At 40.7% G+C, this 18703-nt stretch overlaps 1 protein-coding gene across 4 annotated transcripts in view; it reads left to right on the forward strand.

The window, feature by feature from the left end:
* The window catches only part of APP (amyloid beta precursor protein), a 241499-nt gene that overhangs the window by 70975 nt on the left and 151821 nt on the right, over positions 1-18703 (forward strand). For all 4 annotated transcript variants that reach the window (XM_052793801.1, XM_052793803.1, XM_052793800.1 and 1 more), the window contains exon 3: positions 4094-4223. In XM_052793801.1, the coding sequence (XP_052649761.1) occupies positions 4094-4223 (130 nt within the window). The remainder of the gene's footprint in view (positions 1-4093; positions 4224-18703) is intronic.

Genomic DNA, 18703 nt, shown 5'->3' on the forward strand with positions numbered 1-18703 from the left:
CTGGGGATGCACCCGCCTGTGCCGGCCATGCCCAAAGGCCTCTTGGCTGATCTTCCTTCCACAGGCGGGAGGGGTGGCTGTGGTGGTGGCCCGTCCGCTTCTTTGCTTTAATGTTTTTTCTCTGCTTTATCTTTGTTTTTCCCAGATTTGTTTCAAAATAATCCCCAATCTCCTGTTATGTAACACACACTCAACTAGTTTGTTGTAACACTGTCACCATTGTATCATCAACACCTTTGTATGCAGACAGATCAAAATGCCCTTTCTTTTATTAAGCACATTTACATCTTAGTCCTAAATCCATGTGTTATCAGACTTGGTAGTGGTAGGCACGAATGTAAACAAGATTACATTAAATTCTGAGTAGCCTGAGTGCAGAGGCTTTTTAGATTTCTGTTTCTGAAGTCGATATATAAGAAAACTTAGTAATGAAAACAGATGTTAATGAAGATCTAGCTGTAATTTTTGATTGCCAGTTAAAATTTTTAGGTTACATTGACCTCTGTTTCTTCCACCACTTCTTTTAAAATATATTAAAGGAATTACTCTGCAGCAAGTTATGATAACGTTGAAAGTTTGGATCTCCTGTAACCTTCTCGAGCTACTTGCTCTGACTCTCTAGAATGAGCAGTGCTCATTAGGGACACTATAAATAAATACGAGGCTCATTTTTCTGTGCCACTAAGTAGGTCCCACTTCAATTCAGAGCAAATACCTTATGTAAGTCTGGTGAGGGGAACTTCCCTCAGTGCATACATGTTGCTGGCATTAACCTGTTGGTAATGAAATTCAAGGCCTGTTTTCCCTTGTGAAGGGTGGACAGAGCTTTGTGTGAGCTGTCAAAGGAAATTAGGAGTTTAGTAACTGATGTAGAAACAGAAGAAGAGGCTTCTTTGTATTTCTTCATCCTTGTGTGCTTTTGACAAATACTGTTAACTACTTAGAATTTGGTCCACTGTACTAACCAGAAGTTAAAATGGTGGTTTTGGGAAATATAAAAAATAAAAATAATATATTAAGTTTTTTCCCCTCTAACCTTATTGTTTCAGTAAGGTTCTACAGTAATAGTTCACTCTTACTCATTAGAAATTCACGTCAGGAAAGCAACTAAGTGTGTCTCTGTTCTCACAGATCAGAATCCTATTCTCTATCGTTTTAAGGCTGTGTACATGTTCCTGTGGATGTATAAATTGCTTTGAGTTTTTTTTCTTAGTTTCCTTTTTTAACATTCCAGTCCAACCATTGTGAAATTTTTTTTAGTTGTCTTCATTTAAGACATTTACTTCCTCTGTATGTGACAAGTGACACTTAACCCTGAGGAATGTTAAAATATCCCCGATAAGAACGTGTCAGTGACACTGTGATAGATCAAGCACATGGTTTGTGACGGCATCCAGTATTACGTAACCATGGGCTGTAATTATTCAGATGTGATGTCTGTGGATGTATGAACTTGGAAGAGTGCAGCATGACAATGCTAAAGGCAGCGTCCAAGGAAAATCAAATCTTTCTCTTGCATCTTGCTTGTTAGCTGTTGAGGCAGCTGTGGTGCCTTGTGGTGTCATATATACACAGCAGTTGAGGTGTGAAATATCCCTGCCACCGTGACATCCTAATCCATTTTGGCAGTGCTGTGACAAGAGTTAAGAGCATGAGCATGTGCAGACCTGTTTGGTGGAACTGAGGGGACCCGAGGGAAAAGATAAAGAGATTGAAGAGGAAAGGGGAGCTTTCCTTGAATCTGCAACCTTGCTGTTTCAGTTTAGAGTTCGGTATTTGAAGCACTGATGGAACAGGGGGAGCAGCAAGTTCCTCTGGAGCCGCTCTCTGCAAGTAGTGTAAAAATGGCAGTATATTTGTAATGTGGACGATGACCATCAGCCCTGGTGACCTGCTGACAAAAAGAACGAAGTAAAGCTACAATCTTCTGAGTGCAGGAAACTTTCACTCCTAAGTTTTCAGTTGAGACAGGGTTCACTTCAAGAAAGCCCACGTGTGCTAGGTTAACATAGAAGGTTGCATCTGAAGCCCCTGTGCACACTTCAACCATCTGTTGTAGTGAGCTGAGGGTGCTGTCGAAGCTGGCAAAAATGTATCGGATGGCTTCTGTGAAGTGCTTACTTAAAGCAAAAGATAGCTGATTAAAATGCTGTTTTGTAATAGAAGGGCAGGGTGATGTTCAATCTCTTTAGCATAAAGTGCATTGTTCAAGTAGTGTTTCTTTCTGTGGTCATTTCCTTGGCATTGTTATTGTACCTGGCCTTGTTTTGTCCATTAAGCTGTAAATATAGTTCAATTTTACAATTATAGTAGCCCCTTCCTGTCTCTTAATGGAAGTAAGAAGTTCTTCCCAAGTATTTCCAATCATGCTTTGATTATTTTCTGTTATTACCATGCCTGTAGACCAGGCCATGTTCATTCAAAGACTACTGATGTCAAATCTGAAAAGCCTGTACTGTTGTTTATTAGCGTCTTTCAAAGTTCAAAACTTCTACTTGAGCTGCAATTAAATAGCCTGCTTGCTTCACTTTTGCCACAGTTACATTTTAAACCTTCAGTCAGGGGAATGCCAGGAGGCACTGGCCCACTGGGATGCTGTGAGCTTGAGTGAGATATGTGATCGAGGTGAATCCTTTTCCTTTGCAGCAGGGCTGTCGAGGTGCTTATGGTGGTTTTTGAAGCATTGGTTTTGGACTCCCAGAATTCACCCAATCTTGAACAGCTCTCTTTAGTTGGGATTATGTTCCTTTTCTGAAGGGTGTTTTTGGACTGTCTCCAATTACTTTTCATCAGGCTTGATCCTGTTTCTGTTTTTCTTTTCCACTGGTAGGTATGAGTAGACTGTAGTTTTTAGTTCACCTAAATCCTCAGATCTGACATTCAGAAATTGGTAAGGATTGCTTGAGGAAAGGCAAAGGAAAACTAGTATCTTCTGAGTTTGATGTTAGGGCTGATAGATTGCCGATTTGAAAAATCAAAAGGAAGAGTAATAGCCTGCGTTAGCAACTACTGTGGTGCAATGACAGTTGGGAGTGCAAAGTGAAGCAGCAGGGGCTGAGCATCCACGCTGGGCGCGCTTTGCAGGCTTTGCTTTGGTTAGCTCTAGGCTGGTAGCATGGACTAACCACCTGTTGGGTGTGCTCCAGGAGCACGAATTTCGTGTTAAGTTTTATCCATAAGGAATGCGGTTTGCATGCTCTGAAATCCTTTCACAGCATGAACCGCAGTGTAGTGCAAGGCAATGTGCTCCCAGTGAATCGAAATGTGCATGTAGAAGGTGACTGGGAGGTGGGTCTGCACAAAAGGTCAGTGGCTAAGACCTGTCCTTGGCAAAAGAGGCCAGATAAGCCATTACTGACAGCAAAATTAAAAAAGGGGAGCGGGATAAAGGGACTGAGGGAGATAAAAAGCCACATATGTGACTTGATCAAAGTTGTTGCTTGCCAATAAATCAGTCATCCAGTTTGCTAGTTGCATGATTGTGGGTGTAGAGGTGTATTGCAGTATTAAGAGCAGGTAGGATTTTGATCTCAGCAATGTAGGAAAGTTGGAAATAGGTTTATATTGGTGACGGTAAACCTAAATATGAGTAACTGATTCAACAGACTGTAATACTATGCAGACTGCAGTGGGAAAGAATTATGGTATTTGTTAAAATGATTGAGATAAACATAAAGGCATGCTATTAATTTTTTAGATGCATGGAGATTAGGCCCACTATATGGAGTTTTGCAAGGGGACCAATAGCCTAGACATCGGGGAGAGCGTATCTGAGTCCATTGTGAAACCTGTTTAGCTGATCTTTAGCTTAAGCAAGTATAACTGACCAAGTTATATTTTGACAGCCAGCTGTTACCACCATCATATTCTGAGCTGGCAGCCACATGTTCTTACTGATAAACAAACAACAGCTTTCCAGGTAAGTGTACATACTCATACCATGAACTAAATACATTACACAGCAGAAAAGGGAGAAGATAGGCAAATGAATATTGTATTGTGATATCCATGTTACAAACACGTGTAACAGTATTGCATGACCCAGAGTGCATACTTGCAATAACATTTGTCTTTTTTATACTTTTAATACTAGGTCTACCCTGAATTACAAATCACCAATGTTGTTGAAGCCAACCAGCCAGTTACGATCCAGAACTGGTGCAAGAAGGGGTGGAAGCAGTGCAATGGTCACCCGCATATCGTGGTTCCCTACAGGTGTTTGGGTGAGTGACTGAGTTTCAATCTTTTTTTTTCCCTGCTCTTTGGATTTTCAGTCACTTCATGAAAAAGATAGAGAATCTACATAAATATCTTTTACATCTCTGTATTATCATATTTTCTGAGGTGGGTTTTGTCCAGTTGTTCAATGTTTTGGAACTGCATTGACTAGACAGAAAATACTGTTGCTCTTCACAATACTATTTTCATGAGTGACTGCAAACCAGGATTCTGCTTACTTGTCATTATCTGTTCTCTCCCCTCTTTCCCTCCCATATAGACATGCATGTGTTCACACAGTTCACAGGTTTTTTTGTTCATAAGCTATCCATCGTTTCCTTAAATAAATACTTCCCCCCCATTATTTTTTTTAATATGTAGTACTTGGTCTCTTATTGTGAAAGACAATGGGAATCTGTTTTTATTGAAAGCAAGCAAAAGCTAGAATATAAATTCTGTTGTTTCTTTCTGCAGCTTTATTTTTGTAGCAGTTGCTTGCTATTCTCTCCTGTGTCCTTGGTGTTTTGAATCAATTCACCAATTTAAAAGGGAGGTTCAGTCCTTCATATTTTGTTAACCTTTACTTCTGTCAGCGTTCAGAAAACAGAATCATATTAATTTGTTGTTTTCATTAACATTCTAGGCATAACATTTTCTTGAGATTATTCCATGAGCTATTTAAATATGTTGCTTTACCACTGCCATTTGAATTGTGATAAATTGGCTGCCTAGTTTCATGTTTAAATGCTGGAATTCAGAGTTGGAACTTGCTTTTTGTCCTGGTTTCAGCTGGGATAGAGTTAATTTTCTTCCTAGTAGCTGGTATAGTGTTATGTTTTGGGTTCAGTATGAGAATAATGTTGATAACACACCAATGTTGTCAGGTGTTGCTAAGTAGTGTTTATAGTAAGCCAAGGATTTTTCAGCTTCTCATGCCCAGCCAGCGAGAAGGCTGGAGGGGCACAAGAAGTTGGCACAGGACACAGCCAGGGCAGCTGACCCAGACTGGCCAAAGGGATATTCCATACCATGTGATGTCACGCCCAGAATATAAACTGGGAGGAGTTGGCCAGGTGTGTGGCAGATCGCTGCTCGGGAACTAACTGGGCATTGGTCAGCAAGTGGTGAGCAATTGCATTGTGCATCACTTGTTTTGTATATTCCAGTTCTTTCATTATTATTGTCATTATTATTATTATCATTATTATTTTCTTCCTTTCTGTCCTATTAAACTGTTCTTATTTCAACCCACGAGTTTTACTTTTTTTTTTTTCCCCGATTCTCTGCCCAGTCCAACTGGATGGGGGCAAAGTGAGCAAGCGGCTGTGTGGTACTTAATTGCTGGCTGGGGTTAAACCACTACACTTTTCTACTAAGCCAGGGCAGCTAAAATGTGTGGAAAGCAACTCAGGCTAGTTATTCCATGAAATAAATAATGAAAGAAATCCAGAAAATATGCAAACTTTGTAGAATTTTTGTTCATTTGTGTAGAATAGGTAAAACACATAGCACACCGTCTGATGCCCAGGCAGTGAGTGTGCCAACTTAACAAAGATAGGACTGCAGAGTAACTAACAAGCATGGTACCACTATGGTCAAAGGTGCCAAAAAACAGGTGTGCAAGATCTGTACTAAGAAATATCAGGGAAATTTTACTGTAAAGTTTCTAGATCTGATGTTTGTTTCTATGGATATGAAATAGGTGTTTCTAGACCTGCAGTATATCATTGTTGATACTACTGTAGGTAAGAATGTCTAGTTTATTCTGAGCAAAAGTGTTCAAGGAGAACCCAAATTCAAGACTTTTGGTGGGGGGAAGGACCTGCCTCTAGTAATATGAATCCTGACTGCGGGAAGGAACCTGCTACTTTTTGTGTGTTTTCCAGACTTCTAGGTGAGTTGAGTTGGTCACTTTCACCAAAAGTTTTAATGCTGAAAGGGACGTGCTCTTCTACCCACTTGTTGCTGTGTTTTCTTTAGTTTTCCATAGTCAAGATGAAAATACCAGCTGTTGATATACTTGCACAGCCAGATAAGCAACTTGTTAGAGGTGGGGCAGAACTGCAGTCTCGCCTAGCTTCATCATGATATATTTGATCAGATTCCATGCAAGTGCACTTGCACTAATTAGAGATGTGGCAGAAGAAGATCAGACTAGTGGAACTATAAAAATGTAATTTTTATTATTTATTGTATTGTCATCATAAGCAAAACTCTGAATTATGATCAGGGAACTATTATGCTCAGGACTCTCTATACTTATGTAGATTTGGTCAGTGCCCTGAAGAACTTACAACCTAATTTAAGATAAAAGACAATGTCATCACAAGAGCAAATGAATATAAATTGGCCATGAATAAATTTAATCTGGAAATTATAAAGAAGTTTCTGCAAGAGTAAGGAGCTTCAACAGTCTTCTGGTAAAAGGAATAAGAAGTCTAGTAATTTAGAAGGAAGTTCATAGATTTATGAACAGGACTATATGCAGTTCCCTGCAGGAGTGAGGAACTGGACTTGGACTTTTAAGGCATCTTTCCTAAGTTGCAGTTTTGAATGAAAAATTATCAAGAGTTGAATGTCTGCTATCTTAGGTAGCAAGGTAAGCTTTGCTTGCTGGAGACAAAAATTTTAAAAGACATTTAAGCACCTCACGCCCATTTAATGCTTTGCCCTTAGCTCCTGTTTTCTATTTTAAAATTCTCCTATATGGTATTTTTTGTCTGATTTCCTTGTAATTGAGGCTTATGCAGTTGCCTGCCAGTGTTTGTGTTTGTCATTCTTCTATCCTGCCATTCATCTTTTGACCCTGGCTGGAATAAAACTAATAGAAACAAAAGCTTTAGATACTGATGTTCCCAAGAGTTTACCGAGGGAAGAGTGGCCACACAATTACTTCCACTGGAGGAGAAATGGTGAACGTGGCCATTATCTATCATTTCCTCTATCGACCAGCTCTCTGCTTGTTGTGTAAGGTTAAAATTGGACTTTCTTCCGTGTGGTGAAAGTGCATTAGAGGAGGAGGCTGGAGGAGTGGGTCACTTTCCCACATGTGAGGCTGGGAGTACAACCCATCATGGGAAGCTGGGCTTGCTTAGTACGCAGCAGCAGGATGTTCATCTGTTGCTAGCAGCTCACGTTGTCCTCTCCTGTTGGCTCGCTGCCTTCATAGTGGTGAAGTTGGTCGTGAGATGAACAGATCCTCTGAAAAGAGCAGAACAGAACTCTTGAAGGGAAAAAAAGAAAAGTGTCGTTTGGCATTTTTAACGAAGACTGTTCATTTACTTTTCATGTTGGACACCTACCCTTTTAATTTATTACTTTGATTTTTCTGTAGTCTAAAAGTTGTGGTCAAATACCTTGAATACTCTTGCTGCTTTGTATGTAGACTGGAGGCAGGGAGTTGATTGAGTTCGGTCTGTCAGTTCCTCATGGCTTTGACAGATTATCTTTTTTAATAATTTTATGCAATACCTTGTTGAGGTGGGTTTTTTTTTTTTTTTTTAATTTTGGTAGCTAATCTTGTAGCCTGCACAAGCAGCTCAGTATGAGGATACTGGTTTTATTAATTATCACCATAAGCAGTATGATGTCTGTCTCGGAGTACTTTTTCCTAAATCTTATTTGTTAAGAAGTCCCGAGAGCTGCTTTTTTTTTTTTTTTTTTCTTCTTTCTTTGTCTCCTGGTAATACTTCTTCAGCGTTAAAAGATAAATTTTTTAAAAGTTGGATCTTGCCTGTCAGCTCTGCATGTGCCTCAGCTATTCTTGGTGTGGTAGCTGCTAGCAGGCAATTTCAGCAGTCAAGCATCGGCAGTGCCTATTCCTCAGTACTGTTAGTGCAAGTAGACCACCATGAAATTTATTGACTCTGGTAAAATTAAGATGCCAAAAGAAAGTTTGGCAGTGGGCAGCTGATTGCAGAGTTGAGTCTGCTGTGAGAATCACTTTCAGTATCTTTAGTCAGCTTATGGTTTCTTCTGTCTTGACATTTGTTTTCCACAGAGGTGAGAAACAGCGAGTGACAGAAATGTGTCTGCGTTCAGGCTAGAGCATCTTCACGGTCCATTTGCATCCCAGTCTTCAGCCAAGGCTTTGGGACGTGTAGAGAGCATATCGCTACAGCACTTGGCTGCTCCATGAGTTTTTTCTCTTTAAGGCGCATGCATGATGGTAGTTACTGTAGCTATTTGTAGCAGTATACTTTAGTAATATCGATCAGATTTATTACATTACACAGCTTCATATTTTCTTAAGTGGCTGTGACTAAAGCATAAAAGCAGTAATTTAAATAAGGCAAAATGAAAGCACCTTATTTGAGTCAGCCATGTGTCTTTGTAGTGACCACATAAAGATGCCCCCCAAAAATGTTCTAACTGAACGCAAAGAAGAAGAGTATTACTGATTTTATTTAATTTTAAGATACGATTTTGTGCCTGTGTGCAGGGCTTGGCAATGTTCTTGAAACTGCAAGCTTTGAGAAAATGTTCTTGTGCAATAAATCTGATTTACCGATGTATTCATTGCATGCTTCTAGAGGCACGGGGGATTACTGTACAGTTTCAGTTCATTGAAGAGGGGAAACTTCTTGTGAAAAGAAAATTGTTGAGTAAATTTTAGTTACCTTTCTGAACACACTGAAGGCATTTGCCTTAAAACTATCTCTATTTTTATCTTCCTGCTTTCAGAAAATGACATCTTCCAGTGTGCGCTTACTATGGCTTGAAGCTCTGTTAGCCACTTAACGACAGAAATAGGAATCTAGGCAGAAGATACTTAGGTCTCTTGAATAATGGTGTCAGACTGCTGTCTTCAAGGGGAAAAAAAAAAATCTGGGATTTGAGGCAGGAGGGTTAGTAATACAAGGACTAAAGGGTTAAATTATGCTATTTGAGTGAGGAGTGTGCTGCTTAACATAGAGCCATGAATGTGTTTGGGTGCTCAGGCAAAGATGAGCAATGAGATGTGCTGGTGGAAGAGTGAAGATCTGCAGCACTTCCCATGGTGTTGGGTGTGCATGCTGGCATCCTCACACCTGCAGCATGCAAAAGCAGGTGCTTTTAAGACTGAGCACTCCAAAATGGTGACAGTAAGCTTGCTGTGGGGCACTGCTGCAGGGTTTCATCAGGCTGTGCCAAGAAGCCCATGATTTCCACTTTGTCTTATGGAAACTGTTCTTGAAAAATATCTGGCTGCAAACCTGGCCCTGTTAACGTTGGAGGGAGATCTGCCACCAGCTGCAGCAGGAGGGTGGGATTTCTGCCTGTGCTGGGGCAGTATGGGCAATAAGCAGTTCTGGTTTTCTCTCCTCTCTTCACTTCTTGCCTGAGGAAAAGCAGCTGGTGAGTTTGTACAGTGTGAGCTGTGAAATGAGGTAATTCACTCTGTGTTCCCGGCTGGCAGCAGAACGGGCATCTTTGTCCTAGTGCCATGATTCTTTGAATACCTTCGATAAACGTATGGCTATACTTTCCTGAATAGATGACGTTTCATTTACTGTTGGTGAAATACAGCCCAGCCTAGCTGCTCATTGTGCACCGTAGCCCTGGAGAGAGAGGTGAAGCTAAATTATGCAGATGTTCATGGATCAGTATGTGGACATGGCAGACAAAATCTGAGGTGTGGTAAAGGGAAATTGCCAGGGCATTGATTAAGCAAGTAAAGTGCTTGCTTGCATACTCACATATGACTCTGTTTCATTATCCTGTTAATGTATGCTGCCAAGCAGTATATTCAGACAGTGTTTGAAGGATCCAGATGTATTGGAATATCATTATGTGTGTAGCCTCTGTCAGTCAAAACATGATTACTTGCAATCATTTGTTAATAAACAAGTGGATTAGGTTATATGACAAGTATATTTTACTGTTTGGTTATGTAGTGAAAAGCTGGCTTCTGTTTCTGGTTTTAACAAAAACATCTTTGAAAATATTTATGAACTTGTCATAACAGCTTGTAAAGTTAACCACTTGTTGATATCAGAAGAAAAGACATACTCAAGTTTTGATACGCATGCCTAGCCAATTATACCAAAGAAAACACCAAGGTTATGCCTGGAATTAATCATTTAAATAGAGATATATGTAATGGACAGTTCTTTTGGTTCATCTGGTAGTTTACCTGTGATTTTGATTGTGGGATTTTTTCACACAAGCATGTAAAATGCCTGTTTACTTCTACTACATGGTATGTGCCTTTTTTTTTTTCTTTTTTTTTTTCTTTTTTTTTTTTTTCTCTCAGCTCACTGTCTAGTGCACCTATTTCTGATTGCAATGGCAAAGCTTCTCTTCCGGATACTTTGGAAGTGCTTTCCATTGGCTTTTCCATGCAGTGCCTAATCAACAGAATGACATTAAATAATTATCTTGGAGTTGTCCTGTCCCTGCTAGTTTAGCTATCCCCCTCCAGCTTGCCTCAGTCTCGACTCAGCCATGCGAGTGATGCAGACAAGCCTCACACCACATTCTTTTCCTAAAATAAAAAATGCACTTAGTTTCAGCCTACACAACTACATCATGTCTAGTTTTTCTGACAGTGCTAGCTGACGAGAAGGAGAGGATCACCAAAAATACTGACAATCTGAATGGCTTAGTGAGGAGACCACAGGTAGAGAAATACTGTTTTTCTGACAGTGCTAGCTGACGAGAAGGAGAGGATCACCAAAAATACTGACAATCTGAATGGCTTAGTGAGGAGACCACAGGTAGAGAAATACTAGGCACAATGAAAGGCATAACCGTTCATTGGGAGAAATATTTCATCTCTCTTTTCTCCCTCACAGACAATATTCCTGCCCACTAGTGGTATTTTGGTATAGCGCTGGTGGGCGGATGAGAAAGCCCTGCCGGCACAGGCTAGGCACATTTTTTGGTGAAACTGCAGGTGCTGCAGGGATAATGAGGTGTCCTAATACACTGGATTCTTTCCACTGCAGCAAAGCCTTGGCAGGTGCTCCCTGCCCAGTCCAAAACTGTGCTTGGCTGCACATTGGCAGCTCTTCTGTGTTGTGCTGGCAGTCAGAGTTTTCTCCTGTTTCTGCATCCTCTTGGCTGAGCTAATTGTGGCAAGCTTCTAGGGTCCCAATTTTTGAAGTGTATTCTTATATGCGCTTCTGTGCAGCAATGTAATTAAGAGCATGCCCTGACATGCTTCATTGAATAGAAGTGGTTTTCTGTTATACCTGAAGTCTGTTGGCCCAAATTTTATGGTCAGCTTCCGTAATAGAGGAAAAAGTGGCTGTTAAGCATCAGTTGGGTTACTGATCATTAGTACAAACAATAATGAGTTTATCTTTTTATTATAATTCTAAGCAGCTGTATTGTCTCATGGTTTATAACTGTGTCTTTCCAAGTATTTTCTTCACAGAGCAAGACTGTATAAACTGTTAAAGTGGCCTTTGTGTTTCAGGGGACAAAATATCATCAGCTGGAGGAAGAGGTGGGGAGTGGGCAGAGAAATCCTGAATGAGATCGCCCACCAGTAGCATGAAAACTTCCTCAGGCAGTTACGGATCTGTTTCTGGAGGCTTCCACCTCCTCACTTGAGCCAAACATCGGTTCAGCTGTTGGTTTAGCCAAATCCTAGCTGAAAGCATGGAAACTTTGAAGCAAAGAGATCAAGCAAAATTAGCATTCTGGTGATGGCCAGAATGTACCTTTATGTAAATGTAAAACATCTTATTTTTGTATAATAAGCCCAGAAGAAGAAATAAATCTGAACTTGCGTATTTCTGTGCATTTTTAGGGTGTACATATGTTTTACTTGTTTGGTGACTGCAGTAGGGTTTTAATAAGAAAAGGATTTGTGGAACAGGTCACGACACAAAAACTTTGAGATCTTGAACATAATAGCCCTGCTGATCTACTCCTAAAGCAGTAAAAGAGTTCCTTATAGGTAAACATTGAAAATGAGGGGTTTCTTTGTCTCTTTACAATGGACAAAGGAAACCAGAACAGGTGGTGTATACACTTCAGGAACAGCTCACAGGAAGCGGCCACTGATATGTGAAAGTCTTCATAGCTATCTGTTAAGGACAGCATTACAAATTGTAGTAAATACTGTTTCTATTTTTTTTTTTTTTTTTTAATGTTTAGAAGCTTGGAAAGATAAATCACTTTTCTGCTTGAATGGCCAATGCTAATGGCACTTAAGTTTTCTGTCTCTTGTAACTGTCCAGGCTATCCAAGTGTGTCAGGGATTAAAAGCAGCATGTTCCTGCTTTTTCTGCAGTGCTTTATATAAAACGAATTAACCACAAAAAATGCTGAAAGAGTATTAGTAAGGTTAAAAAGAGCTCAAAAATTAGGAAAGGGGGAAGCTAAGGTAGCCTCCTGACCATAATTCGACCCTTCCTGTGCAAGACGTACCAGGGAGGCTGCAGTTGTGGGGCAGCCCCATCTGCCTGCCTTGTCCCGCTGTGTGCGCCTGAACGAGCTATTCAGTGTTTTCTTCTGACCTCCTGGCTCGGCCTCTCCCACAGCCTTAGTTACAGCTTGCCACTCACATCCTGCCTGAAGACAAAACTAATTTTCCTCTCAGAAGTTTCCCTAACCTTACCCGAGCACTTTGGAGACACAGGTTTAGTTTTGTAAAGGTCATGAGGGTGAGGAGTGTCATCCCTAGTTTGTAGTTGGAACGCTGGAGAAAGGCTGGGGAGAAGCTTCAAAACCAAAAGTATCTGTTGATAGTCGGGCTCCAAATTATGAAGTGCTTGAAACAGCGTTTATGTGTACGCGTGCATATGTATGTGTGCACACAAGGATTCTTTATGAAGCATATTTGGTTTTGATAGATGTGTGCATTCACGGATGCACACAACCTGTGAGTGATGCATAAAGCCACTGCATAGGTTTCATAGCTTGTTCATTGTATGCATCTAGCTTTTGCAACAGACAAACCAGGAACTTTTCATCTAAGCATCTTTGTAGTGCACAGAGCTGATTCATCTTTTTTTTTTTTTTTTTTTTGTGTGTGTTTCCTTCAACATAGAGTACTTAATTTTGCAATGGGAGAATTCTGCTAATTAAAGTGTCTTGTTTGCTTAGCCTTTTAGGAAGGAAAGATGGGGAGAGGGAGAGGAAGGAAGTGTACATCTTACCACATGTCATTAAGTTGATTTGCATACGAAACATCTTCCCACAGATTTCTATCACCTAACTGAAAGCAGTGGTAAGATCTCATGCTAAATACATTGTGGTCTCAGAGGAGGATTGAATGTTGCCAACAGATTTGATGCAGTTGTTAACTGCAGAGGAAGAGTCAGCGATGGGAATCACTGGGTATTTCTAAAAAGGTGCTAGGGAATATCCTGGAAATGCATTTCACTAAGCCTGTTTGGGGTAGGGGGTGGTGCTTTTTTGCAGTGTTGAACACCTAGGAATATTGAACTTGTCAGTGAGTATGATATTGAGCAAGAGGCTCTTTCAGGTTGTTTTTTTTAAAGGAGTAGTTAGACAAATGGATAGTGTGTCTACTTTGATTTTGCAGAAGGAATTTAACAAGGTCCATTACCAGAAGCTATTAAAGAAATTAATCTACCATGGAATAGAAGAGAAAACTCCTCTGTGGCTAAATAAGAAGAAAGATAAAAAAAGGCAGGAATTAATGGTCCATCCTCAAGGTGGAGAAGGGTCACCAGTAGAATCTCAAGGGATCAGTTCTTGTGCCTGTGACAGTCAAAATATTTGTGGTTTGGAAAAGAGGGTAAATTGTGAGGTGACCCATTTGATGATGACACTAAGTTGTTCAAGGTAGAATTGATAAAGGCAAACCATGAAGAATTACAGATGGGTCTTTGATATTGATTGACTGGAGGTAAAACGGCAGGCAAAAATTGATGTAGTAAAGACAGTGTACATGGGAGAAGCAGAAAATAAATTAATGTTTTATTAGTGTATACAGTGAAACTGTGAGTAGCCTCTAACTTCTCAGGACTGAGACCTTGGGTATTAATAGCCCTGTGGAAACATAGGTTCATTAGTGCCAAAAAAGCAGTGTTAGGGATTATTAGCAAAGGAATGGGGAACTGTACCACTGTGTCAGTTATGGACTTGCCTGTATTTGTGAACACTTTGTGCAGTTCTGGTCTTCTTCCTAAGTATATAGCAGAAACTGAAGAGTTTGGACAGTGATGGTGAGTGCCTGAAGTATGACATGGCTCCTGTAGAAGAAGTGACACAGTAGATTAGAACATTCCAGCATAGAAAGGAAGATGCCTGGAGGCTCTGACAGTGCATTGCAAAGTCATGAGTAGCTTGGAGAGGATGGATGAGGAATGGTCATTCACCCTGTCTTTCACGATGAGACCTCAGGTTACCAAATGAGACTAGCAGGCTTCAGGCTCCAAGCAAACAGAAGTCATTGCATAGCTGTATATTTTGTTGCACAGTGTGTGTATTGGCTCCTCATCCCTCTGCCACAGTGTCTTGTGGATGCTGAGGACCTACAAAGGTTCAAAGCCCAACAGGACAGTTCACTACAGGATAACTCATCAGGTGTTACGGACCTTAGTCCTGTGTCTGTGGAGGTGGTGGTGAAATATTGCCTTGGGGAAATATGCTGCATGCTCTTCTACACTTTACACCCTTTTTTTATGTTGTGTTGTAGGTACTTGATGTTGACCACTTTCGCTAAAAGGTTTTTTTGCACTGAGATAGGCATTCTTGTGCTTACTTGGGTTCCTTTCCCGTATCAAAGAGTGCTTGTCATCGGACTTCTTAGCCCTGTCCCCTCTAACCTGCTGCTTTCCTGCTTTTCTGCACCTCTGAGGGCTGCTGCCCCTGTCCTGCTCTTCTTACCGCGTCTCTCTCTCACTTGAGGTGTTCTGGCCTTGCTGCCTCCTTTGACTCACCAGGGACTACTGTCTTGTCCAGTACCATTCCACTCAAGTCTCCTTGCCCCCAGGCACTGATATTTCTTCATCTCTCCTTTCCTTCTGAGTAATACTCTTCCTAGCTTGGCATCCGTCTCCTCCTCTCAGCACATCCTCTTCTGCTTCCTCTCAGCATCCGCTATCCAAGCCAGTCTTAATTTGTGTCCGCTTCCCTGCTCTTCATCAGCTCTGCCATGCATCTCCCATCATCTCATTTCACATCTCACTTGATGCTACCTGAGCCAGGCAGATACAGAGAGAGCCTGTGATCCTTCCTGGGAGCAAGGAGATCAGTCTGTTCCAGCACAAAGGCAAGGTAGCACTTAAGAGGGGGAAAAAAAAAAATACCCTTCTGTCACAGCAAAAACATGCTCTGTGTTCTGAGTGGTAAGGTGTTTGTGCACAGCTGTCAGTGCCTCATCAGATGCAAAGAAAAGTATAATTGCCTCAACTTAGCTTCTATTTTCTATTTTATTTTTCAACAAATTGCAATAAAATTTGCTTTATTAAATTGTTCTTGATTATGACCGTTACAAACACAGACTGAGGGTTGTTTCTGACGTTACTTCGAAGGAAGATCCTGTTGCTCTGTTTGTCAGATGACCTAACTGCTGTGAAATATTCTACTTAAAACTTAGCTAAACTAATATGACTTTGTGTTGTATAACAAAAATGGTCATTGTTTTCCCCTTTGGTGGTATCAGATGAATGTTTTCAATGGTCTTTAATTTCCTTTTTTCAGTGAAAAATGCAGATCTGTGATTCCATGTTTCCTTACAGCTGCATTTAATTCTTCCTCTAAAACAAACAAAAAACCCCAACAAAAAAAACCCCCACACCTTAAATCTTTAAGATATTTTTTTCTCTTCCACTATTTCTACCCTGTATGTGGCTTATATCATTGGATCAGCTGAAGATTTCTTTAGTGTTTATTTGAAGTCCATTATCTTGTAGGCAGGATGGAAGAACATTGTTGTCTCTTTTTTAAGTGCTGGCATTGTTGTTCTTCCTGTGCATCAAATCCAACATTGCAACTGAATAAAACAGGGAAACTCAGAGTAATAGTGTTTCAAGTTTCGAAATCCGAAGGAGAAAAAGCTGCAGTATTGGACAGAACTTTGGGAAGGAGACTCTTGGTTATGAGTGATGCTGTTGAAACTGCATTTCCAAAGTCTTGTAGGAAAGTGGATTAGGCTTGTGACATGCTTTTAAAATACCCGTTTCTTGACTTGAGGCTGCACTATCCTCTGTCCCATGTATGCAGGAAATAGCGAGCAAGGTAGCAATCCCACTTGACCGTTGCTTTGTGCAGAAGCAAATGGCTAAATGCTTTGGGAATGCTGGGTGTGTGGTTCCTTGGGTTTTGTCATTGAGTATGTCCGTTACTTCTTCTAGAGTCCCCATGGGTCTGGGAACAGCTGAACCACCTCTCATTGCATGAAACATAAATTAACAATGCTTCCAGGGTATCAGCAGCCTCTCGACAAAAGCTGTTATTGTGCACCTTGAGTTGTATGTTATGCCCATGTTGGTTTGGGGTTTTTTTTTCATTACTTTCAACAGTATTACTGTGTCCATGTAATTTAGAGGTGGCCTTGCATTTAAGCTCTGTCACTTTGAATTTCAGTTCTGAAGTGGTTTCTAGATTTGGTATTTTTCTGTGTCACAATACTTTCACCAAGACATCAGAATTACTTTTCATGAAAAATGTGTTTGTTTTTTAAATAGCGCAGTAAAATGGTTCTTAATTTGTTAACCATAGCAACAAAATAAAAAAGAAATAAATATAAATGTACTATAACCAACAGTATACGTATTAGTTTTTTATTGTCAGAGTGCTGGTATGAATTAATGTCCGTATTTGTCTTTTTAATTTAGGCAGGCAAACCCCTGTATTTAGTGATTTAAGTGGCTTTCTGTGAAAGGTATTTTGTCCTTCATTAAGAGACTTTAGACATTTGTTTATAAATATGCCCTTTCATTCTCAACCTTAGTGGATAGCCTGTCTTTTGGAGAATGTTTGTGTCAGAGAGCTCATCTGTAACCTTGGAGAAGTGTTTGCAAAACGGCTTTCAGTAAGTGTAAGAAAGAACTTGGTTAATTTTCACTGAAGTATTTCTCATTTAGGGCACATTGCCCTTCAGGCAAAGAGGACCGATAAAGCTAGTACTTACGATGTGACAGCGCATTGCCCCAGCGTTTATCTGCCCTCAAAGGATAAATTGTCCATAACTGGCGTGGGGAGACATGGCAGCATTACAGGGCTGTGCTCGAAGTGCTGGAAGTCGCTCAGGTCTAGCGCATGTTCATTCATCAGACCTCATTGCTGACAGCCTCGGGATGAAGAAGAGGTATGGCCTCGTGTTGGCCAGGCTCAGACCCAGCAGTATTCCCATGAAATGGCAAGTTAGGATTCAAGGGCTGCAGGGCTGCATCCACAGAGCTGTGCTGGGATGATACCAGCCATCTTCCTGCTGGATGGATTGCTGTGCTCAGAGCGTGTCCCTAGGGAAAGAGTTATGGCGCTTCATGCTTGTGTAAACATCCGAAATCTTTGCAAGGTGAACATGCTGACATTTGAAGGTCAAACATGCTTCAACACTTTCAGTTCCTTACCCACAAGCACAGGCATCTTTATCATGCAAGCAGAAATTCCCTTTGGGTTCCTTTCTCTTTCACGTGAAAGCTTATACTCGTGGTTGATGCTAAAAACTGTGTAACAGGAGACATTTTGTGTTCAAACGTAGGGGTTTATTTTCTTGTGGAAAACTTCTGCAATGGAAAACAACAGGTTGAGAATGGTTATATACAATTTGTAAGAACAAAGCATCCATTAACCATCTAGGAATTCAGGTTTTGATGAATGTAGATACTTGATTCTCTTTGAAATTGGAAAAGCAGGCTATTTCTAGTATGCTTGTCATGGGATCAGTGGCAACAGAAACCCAAGAACTTCCTCATGCAGTTGAATTTGGTGTTGGTTTTTTTTTTTAATAGAACTGTCACAAATTCTCTCAATTCTTACTTTCGATGACTCTTTTTGTTGTTGGTTTTTTTGTGGGTGTTTTGTGGTGTGGTGGTTTTTTTTTCCAAGTTTGCTTCCCTTGAAGCTCCTCAAATTTGGACACATGGTTTGTCAACAGCCCTGAAGACTGAAAGCTGAGCAGACTATGACTAGCAGTCCTCCATCCGACCTCTCTTCCAAAAGAAGTGGAACAGTAGTGTATTTTTTTAAGGAACCATTTCGACTGTGTGTGAGATTTTTGTTCTTGGAAAGCTGTGTGGAGGTCAGGCAGGGGGGTAAGTGGTCAGAATGGGGTGGATTGTCTGAGGAGCTGCCAGCTTGGCCCCGGGAAGCCAGAGGGCCCATGGTGGGGAGGCTGTTACTTCCCTCCTACCTTTATCTGCCTGCCTGCCAGTCTTGTCTGGCCTGTTAGTGTAGGAGGTATCACATGTTTTTGTAGTTTACTCATCCTTGTTATAGGAAGCTAAAGTGGTAGCTTTATGGTACCCAGGGGTAGGAATGCACTGGCATTCACTTGCCAAAGCAAGCATCTGATGGGATTGTCTGGGTGGGGTTTTTTTAATCCTGTGCTTGCATTTATTTATTTGTTCTCCAT

Source organism: Harpia harpyja, chromosome 8, assembly GCF_026419915.1.
Source record: "Harpia harpyja isolate bHarHar1 chromosome 8, bHarHar1 primary haplotype, whole genome shotgun sequence".
NCBI lineage: Eukaryota > Metazoa > Chordata > Aves > Accipitriformes > Accipitridae > Harpia > Harpia harpyja.